The sequence below is a fragment of the Amblyomma mixtum genome, chromosome 1, assembly GCF_055824585.1.
Source record: "Amblyomma mixtum isolate Tamu chromosome 1, ASM5582458v1, whole genome shotgun sequence".
Lineage (NCBI taxonomy): Eukaryota > Metazoa > Arthropoda > Arachnida > Ixodida > Ixodidae > Amblyomma > Amblyomma mixtum.
The window spans coordinates 8464709-8482623 of NC_143012.1; the positions used below are offsets into that span (position 1 = coordinate 8464709).

The 17915-nt window shown below is 48.4% G+C and overlaps 2 protein-coding genes across 8 annotated transcripts in view; both read left to right on the plus strand.

Moving 5' to 3' along the window:
- Positions 1-5989, plus strand: part of LOC149365404 (uncharacterized) — a 220182-nt gene extending 214193 nt beyond the window's left edge. For all 7 annotated transcript variants that reach the window (XM_089542260.1, XM_089542282.1, XM_089542274.1 and 4 more), the window contains one exon: positions 2812-5989. In XM_089542260.1, coding sequence (XP_089398386.1) covers positions 2849-4540 — 1692 coding nt within the window. In that variant the 5' untranslated portion in view covers positions 2812-2848 and the 3' untranslated portion in view covers positions 4541-5989. The remainder of the gene's footprint in view (positions 1-2811) is intronic.
- A 9823-nt stretch (positions 5990-15812) lies between these two features.
- Positions 15813-17915, plus strand: part of LOC149365405 (tyrosine-protein kinase transmembrane receptor Ror2-like) — a 473725-nt gene continuing 471622 nt past the window's right edge. Inside the window, exon 1 of the mRNA XM_089542304.1 lies at positions 15813-16216. Coding sequence (XP_089398430.1) covers positions 16102-16216 — 115 coding nt within the window. The 5' untranslated portion in view covers positions 15813-16101. The remainder of the gene's footprint in view (positions 16217-17915) is intronic.

Consider the following 17915-nt stretch of genomic DNA (forward strand, 5'->3'; position numbering starts at 1 on the left):
TTCTTCTTGAAACAAGTAAAACCAGCGGAAAGACACATAGATGAGCCACAGGACGACAACAGATCAACAGAACTAGACAACTAGACGGGTAAGACTATACATCTGGATAGTCCAGCGTCATCCTTTGTGCTTTTCAGTGTCTTGGTCTTTCCGCTTACTTTACTTGTCTCAAAAATGTACCAACCTGCCCAGCTCTCCACTCTACTGAAGTGTTCTTCTCTTCTTGTTCCGTCTGTTTTTGTGAAATACTATCTAGTGGCGTTTCAAGGCTGTTTTATTAACTTTTACTCTCCTCAGTCAGTCGAAGCTTCGACGAGGATCTCCCATGTCGAGTTGTTTCGTTACGAAATTGATTTTCATTTATTTTAGTCGTACATACCTGCATGAATGGGGTAACCGTGCAAACCACTCGTGCATACAGATAACGGGTTATTGACTTGTCGTAGTTGTTAAGTTGTGCAGATTTTTCGCTTGTTGTTAACGTAATGTGTGCCACCTGCGCGAACTTTCGTTTTTATCGTGTTGTAGACAATGTTGCACACTTCGAACTCGTTTTGTCGCTCGCATTGCTAATGATTCAATTACAGACGCCGTTTATGTACTTTATGACGTAGAAGCAGTTAAGGTGATTTCGGCAACGGCAGCACACGCAGCGACATCAATTTATAAATATGCAATGCGAGGAAGCCAACATAACGAGCTTTGAAATGCGTAACTGATGTTCGAAATTTCGAACCACCTTACCGACAAAGAAAGTTTAAAAATTGGCTGACGTTTGATGTTGACCGCCTTCATGTCGCATTGTAAATATCTTAGTTTGTTTTAGTTTAGTTAACACGTAATGGCCGCCTTGCTGTATACACTCCACCTGCATTGATCGCATTGACGCCTCTCGCACTGTTTCTAAAATAAAAAAAAATGTAAACATGAAAAAACCAACACCCTGGATATTTGCGCTCTCACACTCTCTTTTATCTTTTCTCTGGTTATTCAAACACACGGGACATTTTATCTTTATTTGTTTTTTTTGGCATCTTGTTTTTTCCTCAATATTTGTTTGGAAAGCGTTGGTCGAACTGCTGTCTTTTCGCATGCCCTTGCACAAACAGAGCCACCACTGTTAAACGCCGTCGCCCCCCCCCCCCCCCACCCCCCCCCCCCCTCCCTCCCTATTTCTAGGCACCCGATAAGACCGGCCGTTAGCTCCACAAGACAGGAGTGCGCTGCCATTTGCAGCGTTCGTTTCCCCGAGTCTTCCTCGCCGCTTCAGGTTAATGCAACATAAAAGAGCTGTTTTACGTGTTCCGCCGTTTCCCCGAAAAGCGCGTCCTCGTGCACTTACTGCGTTACACGGAAACTTATTCACTCGTGAGTCCCCCCTCCGTGCGTAAAGAGAAGGGGAGAGCGAGGTGGAATCGCCGTGCCGCAGTTGACATCAAGGAGTAATTACGACGCACGGGACTCTATACGACGCCGCAGCGACAGCTCGCACGGAGCAAGCGCTCTTGCGGCAGCCGCCGGGCCTGACAGGCGAAGGACTTTAGAGAAAAGAAGCCGAGCCGTTAGCGTTTTATTTACAGCGCACTCCGGATGCGTTGTTGGCTCGCTGGGTGCGCGTTGTATACGCCTGAGCAGCTGCCTGGAACGCTGATGCTGCCTTTTTTAAAACTAGCGCTTGGTTCCGCCGCTGTTAACTAGCGGGCTGTACGGGAGCCCTCTTTGGTCTTAGTGGGCGACGCTCTTTGAGGTTAATCGCTTTGAGGAAAGGAGTCGGAAGATTAGATTCAAGAGGAGATTTGCGATTACTTGTACGTGTGCTGTCTCTCCCGCTTGTTCCCGGGCTGTTTACGCAGTAGGGGAGTGAATCATCAGTGCGAAGACGTGGGAGGTCCTGTAGCGCTTGTGAAAACATATTACAAGTGACATGCAGCTCCTTCCTTTGGTGTTTCTTGCAGCTTTGCCTTACGGTTGCTTGCTGCAGCACCATCTTAGAACATGCAAGGTACGCAGTGTGGTTTGTCCTTGAAAACTGGTTGCAGATACAACCAGCGCAGTGTAGCCTTCGTTTCGACCACTTGCTGTGGCACATGCGTTCATCGACAAGTGCTGTGACGGCGAGGCATGCCTAGACGTTACATGGATATGTTCTTTGCTGGCGTGTAGTTACATTCATCTTGTTCAGCGCGGTTTCAGTTCTACTTGCATCTTGCGTGTGTGTGATGTGACTTTATTTTACTCATATTGACCTGTATAATTATCTTATTTTAGGTTTCAGCTCAAATTTTTTGCTCTGCAAAGTTGTGCTACTTGCTTTCCGCAGCATTTTCTCTTTGCCGCAGTTCGCGAACCATCATTGTCTTGACGATCGCTGTGGCAGCGATCATACCGTGTTCGCAGGCAGTCAGTCTGCGATCTGTATGCTAGTTTCGTCGTGTTATTCTTTGGCCTAGTGCCTCCGCGGTGGCTTAGTGGCTATGGTGCTCGGCTGCTGGCCCGGAAGACGCGGGTTCGATCCCGGCCGCGGCGGTTGAATTTCTTTGGAGGAGAAATTCGAGGCCCGTGTACTGTGCGATGTCAGTGCACGTTAAAGAACCCCAGGTGGTCGAAATTTCCGGAGCCCTCCACTACGGCGTCTCTCATAGCCTTAGTCGCTTTGGGACGTTAAACCCCATAAAACCAAAACCAATCTTTGGCCTAGTGTTACCTGTTAAGAAACCCAAACTGTCATGAAGCTTAAGCAGACGCAGGGTATTAACCTGTGCAGACATGACGAAGTGAACTTAGTCCATTTTGTTCTTTTTCTGTTCGCAGGAAAGGCCATTGAAAACCTGACCCCCGCCTTGTGACCATGGCTCGCAAGCAACTCCTGGTAGCCTGGAAGGCCCTACGGAGGGTCCTTCTACTGGTCTTCGTCTGGATGGGCGTGTGTTACGCCGTGTTCCACTTCACACACGGTGCTGGCAACTCGTTCCTCATTGGACCTTTCCAGCGATCCTTACTACAGACGGCCGCGCCTCCGGAGCACCATGTGCCCGTGGAACCGCTCAAAGCAGTCGCCACCGCGAGGCTCGAGGCCTCTACCGCTCTGGTCCGTGACACAACGCCCGATGGCAAAACACTTCTAGACCTAAGTCCCCACGTCGACATATCCCCATCGGCATCCATGAAGGCCTTCCTCTCGAGGTTGTCGAACATGTCCAACATCCCCAGCGCCTACTGGGAGAACGGCCGCAAGCCGCCCATCAGCTCCAAGAGCTGCGTCAAGTACCCCGAGCTGTACGACCTCTCCTTCAACAACCTCTACTGGCAGAAGTTGTCCGTCCGGAACGGCACCTTCTACATCTACGGCGCGTACTTCGATAACCGGGCCCGCGTTGGCAACGTTCCCTTGGTCCGCATCCTGGTGATGGCCGACAAGATCAAGCCGCCGCCCACGCTATGTCAGCTCTGGTACAACACCGGCTCTTACCCCACAATCTCGACTACCAAGTACACCTACGCCTGGTACTCGAAGTGGGGCAACTACCAAGACGGCATCCTGCAGCCGTTCATCGTGACCTGCAAGGCGCCCTATCTCAACCCAAAGCGTGAGGCACCCGTGTCCGTGTCCCTAGTGGAAAAGCAGTGCGACAAGCCCACCAACAACGTTCGCGTCGTCAACAACCGACCGGCCGAGAAGCAGGACTTCGCCGTGTGCGTCAAAGGCCTGGACTTCCTCAAGGACGACCTCAGCGTTCGCCTCATCGAGTGGATCGAACTTCTCAACATTCTGGGCGCCAAGAAGATCTTCCTCTACGAGCTTGAGATCCACCCTAACATATCCAAGACCCTGCAGTACTACCAGCAGAAAGGGCTGGTCGAGCTGACGCCTATCACCCTGCCCGGCGGCCAGCCCAACTTGCCCGGCCTGCGACACCACTTTTTGAGCATGAAGCTCACCCACAAACGACAGAACGAACTGATCCCCTACAACGACTGCCTCTACCGAAATCTCTACTCGTACGAGTACATCGTCCTCCTGGACATCGACGAAGTCGTCATGCCCGTTCAGCACCGCACCTGGAAGGAGCTTATGAACGACGTAGTGCCTATGGCGCTCCAGCAGAAGAACTACACCCGGGCCAGCTACAACGTGCGCAACGTCTACTTCCTGGACGACATGATGAACGAGGACGCCAGGAAGCACGCCGTGCACGAGGTCGGCATCCCCGGGTACATGCACATGCTCCAGCACGTGTACCGCGCCAAGAACTTCACCAAGCCCGGCTCGTACGTCAAGTGCTTTCACAACGTCGACCGCATCGTGTCCGTGCACAACCACTTCCCGCTGAACTGCTTCGGCACGTGCACGACGTACAGCATCGACACGCCGTACGCGCAGCTCCAGCACTACCGCAAGGACTGCGTGGGGCCCCTCAAGAAGAGCTGCAACAGCGAGTTCAAGGTGTACACAGTCAGGGACACCACGATATGGAGGTACAAGGACGAGCTCATACAGAGGGCCACCAAGGCACTTAAAGACCTAGGCTTTTTCTCATAGCATCTAGTGATCAATTAATATTGTGCGAGAAAGGAGGATCCGAATGTGCCAGGACCGAGTGTGTCGGTGGTGCAACGTGGATGTGGAGTGCTTTTTCATGTTTGGTTGCGCGGTGTGAGAATGCCTGTGACGGCACTTAGCATCTTGGAGGATGTTTTGCCCTGGGTGTGATGCGGAGGAAAGTGTGCCAGTACCTCCTACCGTGTGCACGGCTGTGCTTTTGTACACGGCGACAGTGGGAATGTGCGCATGCGCGACTGCGGCACTTAAGAACAGTGGTTTTTTCTCGTGGCGTCTGTAGTGATTGTTCGATGTCTTATGTTTCCTGAAAGCGAACAACGTATCAGTGCAGGCTCCCGCCGCTTTCATCATTGCGGCGTCGGGTCGTGCTCCCTTGTTACAAACTGCACAGGCAGCCCGGGGCCCTTAAGAACCGAAGTTATTGTTCTTACACGTCGTCTAGTGAAAAACAAGCGAACAGTCCGCAAAAAAATTGTGCCTGGAACAAAGCCTGCCTGTGGTGCCTGCTTTAATGTCGATGCTGTAGCTTTTTCGTCCGTGGTGAAAGACTTGGTTTTCTTTTTGTGTGCCATAGTGTTTTCCTTGTGAGAGTTGTGTGATTGACAAAAGAAAAACAAACTGCGAGCGTCGTTATCGTTACGAGTTGGAACAAGTATACGTTTTTGGTTAAGCCTGACGAACATTAATACGAAACCTTGTTGAACTTTTTGTAATGGACCGATAGTTGTTTTTGTTGCATTTTATTTTATTGATTTACTGGGAGTTTGTGCAGAGGTGGTCATAGCGATTTAGTTTTGCGAGGTTACAAGTTGCGAATGGTGTTTTCGTCTCTGTGTACAAAGACTAACACTCATTTGTAACATACCTTTGCGATTGTCTTCGAGATGTATAGCGTGAACAAGCGTTGTGTTGGTAGCCTTTTTTGCTTCTCGCTGGTGTGGCCGTTGTGACTGAGACGTTTTTTTTTTCCCCCTTCAGCTTAGTGCGTTTGCGGAGTGTTTTACTTTCTTTTCGTTTAGTTTTTGTCACTTAAGTGTGAATAGTGGCCTTGAGCCGTTTTCTTTTTTGTTTTCTTGTTTTTTTCTGCGGATGTGTATTTATTACTGTGATTCCAAGCCCGGACTCTGGGCGGGCTTAGTGGCTTAGGACTGGGAGAGTGTCTCGCTGCCCAGCGCAGTATTCCGCGCCAATGTCTCTCTTTCTCTGGCGTTCTGTACATACAACACACATTCAGGAAAGTTCTTGCGAAACGTGCTGGTCATAACTTGAGGTCATCACACTGTAGCTGTTTTTTTTTTTTTTTCCCCGCGCTCGCGCGATGTTTATACCAACGAGCACATACATGCACGGGGTGTTGACTTCGTCTCCTTGCCGAGCCCCGGTTTTCGAGTTTTCACAAGAATAAACACAATATTTGTTAAAAAAGGAGCTGGCTTCCTGTACCTTTGTGCTGTCTGTCTCTTTTATTTACCGTTTCATCTGAACTCTTGTTTAGTAAGCTCGAGCGGCAGTTTCAAGTTTCTTTACTACTTCAGGTATAGATGGTATCAAGAGGTCGCGTACGATATCTCTAATATTTTGCAATCTTTGGTTTGGTTTATGGGGTTTAACGTCCCAAAGCGACTAAGGCTATGAGAGACGCCGTAGTGGAGGGCTCCGGAAATTTCGACCACCTGGGGTTCTTTAACGTGCACTGACATCGCACAGTACGCGGGCCTCTAGAATTTCTCCTCCAAAGAAATTCCAGCCGCCGCGGTCGGGATCGAACCCGCGTCTTTCGGGTCAGCAGCCGAGCACCATAACTGCTGAGCCACCGCGGCGGCGCTTTTTTTGCAATCTTTGGCACTGCTGTTTAGTTAGGTTATGTTTACATAGTGTCCTGGTCAGGTGCCATAACCAACTGTTCCCGGATGCTCCATTGTTGTAGCCGGGGAAACTCAAATAGCACTTCTTGCTGAACAACATGCAGAAATTGAGAAGAAAAAAAACGTATACCTGAGCATGGGCACAAGCGCTGAAGGTGTTTTTTAACATCAGGGTGATAAATCTGTGAACACAGTAATGCAACTGCCCTGAAGCAAAGACTGCAATTCGAGGCATATGCTACGTGGAACTGGAACGCTCAAGTACTGGGTAGCCACGCCTCTACAGTCTTCTATGATCGTCTTTCCTCGGGCATTAGATAGAGTTCAAAGGGCTAACCAGCCCATTTCAACACCAGAAGTTAAACTACACAGCGAGCTGCAGATAACCTAAATCTGCCCGTCGTCGTGAAGATAAAGTGCTGATGTAACAGTCTGCATAAAGGCTGTTCTACTTGAGGCCACAGGTAAGTTTTCCTAATACCTTATTCTATTCCGTATTATTGGCGACCTATGTCAATTCATGTAATAGATTTCAGATATGGGCACTGTTTCTGATGGGCTTGCAATGCGTGAAAAGATACTGAAGACATGGTGAAAGAAATTTTTCACTCGACCGCAATGGCAAGGTTAAGCGAAATGAGTGCTGCCTCGCTGATGCCTAGCCAAGGTTTAATTTGTCCTTCCTCAAATGCCTAAAAGCTTTTACGGACAGTATCCAGCATTCGTCACTCGGAAGCAGTGATGAATGCCCTGAGGGTAACCTGCATCCATGAGTGAATAATTCAGTTAGGTGGAAAAAAAGAACAGCGCAAACTAAGACAGAAAACACAGAAAAGAGCGCTTGTAGTGTCTCCCCTCTTTTCTGTGTTTTCTGTCTTAGTTTGCGCTGTTTTTTTTCCACCATGAGTTCACACCAACTAGCCCAAATGTCGGCTTTGCTACAATAATTCAGTTAGTTGTGCGAAGTCTTTCGTGGTTATAGAACGAATCTCTCTCATAATGTCAAAGGCAGTATCCCCATACGGTGCTTAACAAAAGCAATTTGTCGCTGTGCATATAGACAAGAAAGTAGACAACAGCCGGGTGTTGACATCTTGCAGGGCCACTTCAGTCTCCAGCACGTCGATCAAAAGTTTTCCCACCAAAGACGAAACCAAAGCCTGGTCCGAAAATCTGCCGAGTGCGGTGCTCCAGGCGTCTTGTGGCAGTAAACACTTTCCCCGCCGACCTTGCGGAAGTTGTTTCTATAAGGAGCTCGAGATTTCACACTCTTCTAATGCGATCTCCGAGGCCAAGGATACAGATAGTACCAATCTTGAGGCTGCGGACGAAGCTGTCTCATGCCGGGAGACATGCCGCAAACAGTTTCTCGGGAGAGATTAGTCCAGCCACGTTTGGTGAGTGGTGCCCGTTGAGGCGTCGGGCGGTGTGGCCGGCTGCCTAATCTGCTGCAAGCTGGTGCATGCCCAAAGGACGTTCAACAACTAGCGTCATCTGTTGCTCATCAGTATAGGACGCCGTGTTACTCACTGGGGTGTATTTTCGACTTTTTTAAACTATAAGGTCCGAAGATATTGATCGCGAACGTAGTGATTATTACGGCCGGCCTTTCCTTGTCGCTGCCAAATCTGACCTATGCAATGCTTTCTGCACTCACAGATACTATTTCCAACGGCCATAGACAATCAGTGGGAACATACCGAACGTTCAAAATGCCCGCGACCAATTTGAATGTTCAGCGTCACACGGTGGCAGTCGTGCATACTAGAAGTCGTTTGTCCAGATTTTCTGGGCTTGGAGTGCAACAGCGAATCGAGTACATCGCTTACGGCTTCCGACGATAGCGTGACCATGACGGCTAGAGCGCCTTTGCAACGAGGCCGACCAATACCCCCGCCGATGCTTACTACAAATGTGGAAGTTGTGATATGGGGGGGCAGTCTTCCAGCTCGCTCCCAATTTGCGGATGCACACCCTTCGTAATGCAACTGAGATAGGGACGGCAAGACGCGTGCACTCGGATGTTATTGCGGCTGCAAATAATAGATACGTACAATGGGACAGCCAGATACAAAAACATCCGAGGCATTCTTCGGAAGTAGAAGACTGATAAGACGGTCTTCTGAGCTGCAGGCGAGGGCAAGGGCGCGATTTCCGTGGTATCGGTGACGAGCGTTTGCATGCGCCGAGAATTGCAGAATTGCGCGACCGACCTTCCGTGCGCTCCGCATTCTTGGAGCCAAAGCCACCCCCAGGGATTGGCCGGGGTTGCAGACGGGAGCGAACGTTTCCAGCCCGGAGTTTGGCGGCAGTCTGTGACGAGCTTTCCAGCGCGCTTACAGCGGAAGGCGACGACAGCGTGCGGTCAGAATCAATCGCAACGCTGGCCGCATCCAGAAGAGGCTATCGCCTGCGCCATTAAATTCCACCGAGCCGTGTAGGTGGCACTACCGTCCCTGCAGAACTCTTCACCGCCTATCCGAGTTGAGTGAAAACGAAGAATAAATACATTCTGCTATTGAGCGTACTCATTTCTCTCTTATCATATCATTCGAACCTGGACTATGAAATTTTTTGTAAGGTTCTGCTTCGAAAGGCGCTTGCGGAATCTATGGCCACGTCACGTATATGCAACCGAAAACATATAAGCAGTCTCTCGCTACTCTCTCCTCCCGCTTGTAGTTTCCATTCCGCTGGAGAACAGCTAGGGTAACACGGTACGCTACACTCATGTCCCACATTCTTCGAAAATTTTTTTGAAAATTGGAAGATACAGTCAAGGAAATATTTAAGGTAATGGTACAGTCTTCTAATATATAGCAAGACCTTCCTTTTAAAGCGTTTCCATCGATTGCATCGAGGAGTTAAGACTGCTATAGGAAACCAAGAACACTTTTGATGATAGCAAAAACGTTAACAGAAAAAAAAAATGCAAGGCTGTCGTCAGGTGATCTGCGGATATTTCTGTTTTTGTTATAATGAAATCATGCATTATACGAAAAAAATTGCTTCCACAAAGCTTCCTGCTGAAAAATGTCTTTGTCCAGAATTCTTGGCTATGTGCAAACACGACAATACGTGCTGCTTGTACGTGCCATAAATTACTTTTTAATTGCATGAGTCTGAATAGTTTTAGTTGCTCGTTTTCTTATCTGTAAGGATGCAGAGGGCGTTGAATACATTGATCACCACGTGGGATTCGCCTACGACCGCTAAATAATTTGTCCTTGAGTTTCTTCCCACATGCTGTTCCGGTTTCAACCACCGAACGATGGCTTTGGCGTCTAAGTTGTTAAAGGACTGCGTCTACCTAAGGCAAGTAGTGACGGCAGATCCGGACCACGGGAGTGAAATAAGTAGAAGAATAGGAATGCCATGGAGCGCATTTAGCAGGTACTCTGAGATCATGATTTGCAGTTTGCCAGTATCCCTGAAGAGAAAAGTGCACAGCAGCTGTATTTTGCCTGCACTCACCTGTAAAACAGAAACGTAGAGGCTAATCAAAAGGTTTCAGCTTATACTGAGGGCAACGCAGTGAGCAGTGACCAGAAGAAAGCAGAGTGGGTCAGGGAAAAAAACGCGTTAATGATATTCAAGTATAAATCGAGAAGAAATTGACATGGGCAGGGCATGTAATGCCACGGCAAGGTAACTGGCTGGTATTCGTCAAGGATAACTGACGGGATTCCAAGAAAAGTAAATACGGGAGTGGCCTTTGCCTTGCAGTTAGGTCGCCAAAAGCCACGGGTTATCTCATGGTCCAGGATGGTCCAGAATAATTCATCTAACAAAACAATGCTTAAAACCCTGGCGGCGCTGCTCGTGGCTTTGATGGGTAGCGCCATCTAGAGACATATGAGGAAACGATCGCGGGTGGTGTGGCTGGTTGCGGAAAAGGCGCGAAACACGGTACAAATAATACTGCGGTAGGAGCTGTAACGAGTGAATAAAGGCTAATTGAAGCATCACAAAATAAAATGATCGTAGCCACTTGGAAACACTGTGCAATGAACTGACTTACAGACGAATCGAAATGTGTCTTGGGTATTTATAGTCGGTCTTTTTTTTTGCGCTGGTGAGCCGTTCTGCTGGCTAAGAGGTGTCAACGTCGAAAGTGGTGACCGTAAGTATCTGTCTTCTCTTGCGGGCTCGTGAAGACGTTAATCAAGTGGGCAAGCGAGATGCAGACTGGGGTAGCTTTCTTCATTGAGAAGTTCGCGGGAGCTGAGTGGCTCGACGCGTGCGCAGACCTTACAACATCGAAGTGTATGCAGTCGCTCGCTGATCTCGCAATACGTGGTACCGCTTACTACTAAGTCACTTTCAAGCGAAGTGGTGACCGAAATTATCTTTCTCTTGCGGGCCCGTGACGACGTTAATCGAGTGGGCAAGTGGGCATGTTCGCCCGTCTTCTTCATTTCAGCTAGGGCAACAATTAACTCGCAATGGTTACTAAATAAGAGGTAATGATATCTCCGCTGAGATGAAGGTGTGGGAGTTGGTATGGGAGAGACATGAGATGCAGAGGAAAGATAACGGATAGTCAGTTAGGGTAGCGGATTGTATTCAGAGGGGGAAAGAGTAGCTGAGGATGGCAGTATCAGATGAGATTAAGAAATTTGTGCGGATAGGGAGGCAGCGGCTGTCTTAGCAGCACGGGGCTAACTGGGGATCATCGGGAGAGACCTGATGATGCTGATGATGAAGAGGGGAATTGCAAAGTTATGCCTCTCTAACGCCATAAAAAAGTCCTGTCCACAGCTAATGGCAGCAAGTTTCGCTGAACAAGTACAGAGGCTAACTAACGCTGGGTTTCCTATGCATGTCCTTGCAAGTATTACTGAAATCCTAATGAAACAGATCTGTTCCCCTCTAGATGTCCCTCCTCTTTCAGCAAATAAGCAAAAAGTTGCTATTATTCCATACAATCACGGTTTGTCTCATTGCTTGAAAAAGACTGGACAACGGGCCAGTGTCAAAGTGATTTGTTCAGCTCCTGAAAAGCTGCAGAAACTCTGCAAGGTGACAAGACTTTGCCCAGCGAAAAAGAGTAGGTGTACCACAAAGCATGTAACAATGTTCTTTGAATGTATGGAATCTATTGTGTACAGCATACCATTGACATGCGGAAAGAAATATATAGGTCAGGTGGAAGGGTGGAAGGGAGGAGAAAATAAATGACAGCAAAATTGAGAGCTGCACTCAAAGTGGTAATAGGAAGAAAAAAAAAACTACACGAACATTTGGGACAATTCTTTCAGAGAGCCGCCGCGGTGGCTCAGCGGTTATGGTGCTCGGCTGCTGACCCGAAAGACGCGGGTTCGATCCCGGCCGCGGCGGCTAGAATTTCTTTGGAGGAGAAATTCTAGAGGCCCGTGTGCTGTGCGATGTCAGTGCACGTTAAAGAACCCCAGGTGGTCGAAATTTCCGGAGCCCTCCACTACGGCGTCTCTTATAGCCTTAGTCGCTTTGGGACGTTAAACCTCATAAACCAAACCAAACCAATTCTTTCAGAGAAATATTGGATACATCAAGACTCTTGTGGCAGTACAACTGGTTCAGAAGTGTCGGTAAGCTATGCTGCAACATTTGTTTGCCATAGTTTGTGCGGCATTTCTTAACATTCCAAGGCTGTGCTGCGCGGGTAATCACCGCCCTGTAATCACCAAGAACCCTAGCAAACTTACCCGTGAAATTATTGAAGCTGAAGCCATAGATAGCCTAGGTGACTTGTGCATCGCAAAACCGTCTGTTGGATTATCTCGAAAAGATCGACTTTATCTGAGAACCTATTGAAAATTTTTTTGTCCTGCGTCTGTGTAATGTATCGCCACTTCGTATATATTTACCGCCCTGCGGTTCACAATAAACTGTTGAAAGTTAGCGCTCGTGTGTGTCCTTGCTTGTCCTTGTTCTGTTCCTGCGCTATTTTTGTTGACTTGAGATGAAGTGAGGACCAGTGATTTCCCTGCAAACTCTTAGGCGGGGTGTACATACCCTCGTTTTTCTGAAGGCACCCTCTTAATTTGTATCGATTTTTTACACACTACTTTTGACATCTTCGTCATGAGGGTTGGAGTCATAAAAGTTGCTGGCACTACACAACACATCAATGACACAAATAAAAATATTAAAATTACCGTTGGTCGTTTATTGTGCGCATTCTACGACGAGAGAGACGTCTGGTCACAAACGGCGTTTACTTCTAAACTTATAATCGTAAAGGCATGCGATCCCTGCCTCATTATACAGCGCTTGCGCGTAAGGTGTCATCCGCACATATGTGACCGCGGTAGAAAGATGGCGGGCCCTCTACGACAGCTTGGCTTTCACCAACTTGATTGGACCATTCTGTGCAATATAGCTCTTGATTGCAGAGAAATAAATGAATAAATAATAAATAAATAAGGAAAGAAAGAAAGAAAGAGAAAAGAAAGGAAGAAAGAAAGAGAGAAAGAAGGAAAGAAATAAAGAAAGGAAGGAAGGAAAGAAGGAAGGAAGGAAGGAAGGAAGGAAGGAAGGAAGGAAGGAAGGAAGAAAGAAAGAAAGAAAGAAAGAAAGAAAGAAAGGAAGAAGGAAAGAAAGAAGGAAGGAAGGAAAGAACGGAAGAAAGAGAAAGGAAACATATTATCTATGAAATTTGATGACATACAAGGACCAATGTACCTCCTGCTGCTAATGGTGGCGATTTCAGCGCCACCCTTACCAGCCGGATACCCACCTATTTCATTAACCATCCATTTTAGTGCCACCCATACCAGTACCATAACGACCGTGTCGTTATGGTGCACTTTTATGCTGACGGCGACCGAGACCGAAACTGTAGGAAACTGGAAATTAACCACCGAAAGCAACTGAGACTCTGAGGGACGCCGTTGTGAAGGGTCTTGGAAGTTTAGGCCACCTGGGCTTCTTTAACGTGCACTGACATCGCACAGTACACAGGCCTTTAGAATTTAACCTCCATCCATATTCGACCGCCGTGACCGTGATCGAGCCCACGTCTTTCGGGTCAGCAGCCGAGCGCCATGAACACTGAGCCACCGCGGCGGCGTTTGTAATAATTTATTCGCTATGCGCACCAGTGCTTTGAGCTCATTTCCGTGATTACTAGGCCCGGAGGCCTTTTCGAGGCAAAAGAAAGGGCACTGAAAAACTTTGTGTCTGTATACCCGTTTAAAAATGATTGTGCTAATATCGGCAATCAGGGGCACCGTTGTACTTCACCAACAGAAGCAAGGAAATGTTAACAGCAGGATGCTGTTAGCATTTACTTGTGTGACAGCCTTCTTTTATAGTGTCCGCACTTCGGCAGAGGAAAAGTTAATTAGGTAGAATGTATTAGATGAAGAATATCTTCCACTACACGGCGGTATCCTAAATTCATGATAAGTCGCGAAATGGTAGCGCAGACAGAACGTGAGACCAAAGGACAACCGCTAGACCTGCGTCTTTTCTGCCTGCGTCTGCAATTCATGTGGTAATTATGAATATAAGAAGCCAGTAACAGCTTGCCTAGCTAAACGCTTTAACGTCCCATGTAGTAGAGGCGCATCCTTGGCTTGCTCAGCGACGAGGCTAATGACCCCTTCGTTATCGTCCTCTTCTCGGTTCTGGTCTACCGCCAATCTCTACGTATCTTTCTCAGCCGACGAGAAAAGGAGCAGTGGAGAAGGAATAAATGAAGGCACGCTCGGAAAAGCCCGAGCCAGTCCCAGCCCTGAGGCTCAAACTGTCAGAGAAGGCTCTCAAGAGTGGGGCTGATTCATTCTGATCAAGCAGGATCTGTTTCATTTTGTATTTCAGATATAATTTGCGCATACATTTTCTAGCGTTACGAGGCCCTTTTAGTTGCTATAATTTCCGCAAAAGAATGATGTATGATTCAGGTTTCTGGATATGGCCTATTTCGAAAAAAAAAAAAAAAAAAGACACTCCTCAAGTGCCGTTGACAGTTGGGCATGCACATAAATTCTTCAGGCCTGTTTGTCAAAAAGTCACCTCAGTTAAGACAGGGCTCCAGTGAGCTGTCGTGAGGTGCACGTGAGCAAAATTTTGAGGAACCGTTCGTACAGCGTTCGGGGTTGTAACGCTGTACGAACGGTTGCTCAAAATTTTGGTGCGAATGTAGTCGGGAATACTGCCACCGCATTGAGGTCAGCCAGTGATTCCAACGCTGACATTTCATCTACACCTTCATGGATTAGGGGCTGGGGATGGCATGTAGCGTACTTGTCACGTGGCCTTAACGCTTTGCGGTCTGTCACGTGACTTGGTATGACGTCACATTACATCGTTGTCACGTGACTTGGTATTCGCGGCAATATTACGTAGTTGTCCTGTGTCTTAGTGTGACGTATATTACATATCGTTGTCACGTGAGTTGGTATGCGTCATATAGCATTGTTGTCACGTGATTGTATGACGCCACACGTTTTTCGTTGCGACACTTTTTACCGCTGTCGCGTGACTTGGTGTGATGTGAAAAGTTTTTCGTTACGACATAACACACCACTTTCACGTGACTTGGTATGACGTTGACTCGTGACGTTGCATAGTGCCGTATCCTGCGGACACATTTTGCGCACAAAAGACCTTGAACTGAGCCATATAATGTTTTCGCATTAATGAGGTGGGCAGGTTGTGATTACGCCACAAGGTCACGTGACCGAGTTGGCCCGCCTGGTTACTTATCTGGGGATTTTTCACTCACAGCGCCGACGACGACAAAGTCGAATTTTCTGCACGACGGCAGCCTTTACGCTCTCGAATTAAGAGCGTTACTGGCAGCATGAGGCCTCACGTCGCTCGAACAGTAACACGCCCCTACTACTCAGCCACCGCTGACAGTCCGTTCTTTTACATTTTTAGTACGTGAAGGGCTTCCTCTTTGGAAATTAAAGTCCACATTTCACCCTATGGCAACGCTATGACTTTTGTTCGTTTGTTTACAGGACTTATCAGTTTTCCTTTCTAATTGCGATAGGCAAATAAGGCACGGAGTCGACATCGGGCAGAGTAAGCCGAAGTGGGCTAGTGACAGCTGCGACAATGAAACATATTCACGTGAGGACTCCTCGCAGGTGCTGTTATCACCACGCGGTGCCATGCCAGGCCAATACACGGCTTACGAACATCGCGCGGAAAACGGACGCGTCATCGTCGCACGCCACAACGCGAAGTGGCAGCGCGCTCTATTCGTTTGTATGTGGAAGTGCTGCCATCGAGCGGATGAACTGTGCACCGTCACTGCAGCGTCACTCAGCGGCGCCTGCTGCAACTATTGCGTCAGCTAGTTTTTGCCCTCTCCAACAGAAGCCGCGACCCGACCAGAGCTCCGCGCATGCGCAACCGTCCCCGCCCCACGGCGGCGAAAGAAAGGCGCGAAGGCGGCGCGGCAACGCGCAGCGCTGGCGGAGAGCAGCTGCAGCCGGGCCAATTTGACGATGCCGAGGTGTGGCGAGGAAGCAGTTTTCTCGAAGTTTGTTCGACGAAAAGTGGCTATCGCGGTGCTCATCCCACTCGTTCCTTGTGCATAATCGGTGTTGCGATGCCGACAGTGAGCGGTGCGAGGACCGTGTGAAAGTGTGGCGACTGGTGGTCGCGCGCGTGACTCATACCGACGACGCCGAGCGTCCGTCCCATGTGAGAAAGCGGCAGTGTGGATACTTTTTCATGGCGAGAACTTCTGATTTCCCTTTCGGCCGCGGGACCGGTGCGACTGGTGCCATGTTTTGGTTCGCTCTGTGCGTCCTTCTGCAGGCTGTACTGCCAACTACGATGGCTAAAAGTGAGTTTTCACCAATGTCTTGATCTCTTTGCGCCAGCACCCAGAACTGTCAGTGAGGCGCGCTTACATAACGAGAACGCGGCAACGCTCACTCCTCATACATGTCCCGGTGTTGAAGCTTGCTTTCGTTGATTGCCTGTCATGTGGAGTTCACTACACTAAACGTATACCTCGTTGGAGAAACGAACTGTTCGGTATTCTCCTGCAGAGACACTTGCATTGTCCGTGGGCATAATCGTTTCGTTGATATATCAGCGTGACTAGATGTGCTCTCATAACTTTCGTAAAAGGCGCTGCCTTTGCCAAGAAACTGGAATACGCATTTTGTTTGAAGCTGTTGACGTCTTATCGAACACTTTCTGCACCGTGTGTTTCGATATTATCTCACATGTAAATTTTACAAAACTCGCTGCCTGATCGCTGTGAAGGAAGTGTTGTGGGCTTTGCTAGCAACATCATGTTCGTACACTGGTGGCACCAGATTCCACGTCCCTCCATCAGCAGCAAGTGTCAGAGCCACTGAATGACTGGGAGAAGCACGCGCAGGCCGGTGGTATATACAAACGGCCCGTAGCGCAAACAGCGCGCGTATGGTTTATGTCATCCGGCACGGTATCGCGCTTGCATGTCGAGATACACGATCTCCAGTCGAGCTGCGCGGCTAGAGGGCTCGAACAATGTAAAGCCTCTGTGTGCGCCACATGCTTGCCGCGCCGGAGCGTTCAGGGCCGTAGCATGAAGAAAGTGCTCTGTATTCCCGAAGAAACTTTTTTCACGATACGAGCGGAAGTTTCAACAAGCGGCCGTACGTTCATTTATCTGCGTGCTTAGTCGGTTGCTAGATCTCCATGGCCTGCGGAGCTCGCTTGCGGACAGTTACAGGCTGTACAGCCTGCAGTACAGGTTTAGCGCGGGTTTCGTGGTAGCAAGTAACTTGATTGCTTGCGACTGCTTACCTACAAGCAGTGGCCAGAGGAGTCGGCTTTAAGAACAAAAGTAAAACAGTAATGTCGGATTGTTTGATGCTGTTGTCTTCGTAAGTAATGGAATACAATGCAGGTAGTGCAGAAAGTTGGGCGACTTGGTGATTCGTCTTTAAAACCTGGCATGAAAGTCAATTTACGAAGACATAAGGAACTCAGAGGAGCTTGATCTGTGTCTTCTTTCTTTAGGCGGGTGCCAGGTTTCAAGATTACTTGCAGTAAATGACTGGTAATCAAACGTAATGTAAGTCTATGATAGGTAGCGAGGCGCAGTGGAGGGGGTGAGGGAATATACATACTGAGGGCAAGTAATCAAAACAAATTCATATCACAGAGGAATTAAATAAGACTGAGCTGGACGGCATCCGGCGGATAATCCCTAGTTATGCAGGGCAGCTTAAGGATGTCCCTCAGAATAAAAGTACACAACCCATGTGTCGTACCATTGCTCACCTTGAAGGGTTGACACTGAAGGCTAATAAAACAGCTGGAAATATGACATGCACAACGTTGAGACAAAGAGCAACTCTGTACAGAAAAAAAGGGCGAATTACCGTTATTGAACTTGAGTTCTAGAGAAGCACAAATCGGCTGCGTAGTGCTCCTATTGCACGGAATCGTCTTGTGAAGCTACAACATGGAGATCAAGGTACGTCACAGTCCAGGCGGCAAACAATTATAGGTGAAGTGGTAAGACTAGGAGAGGAACTGGAACA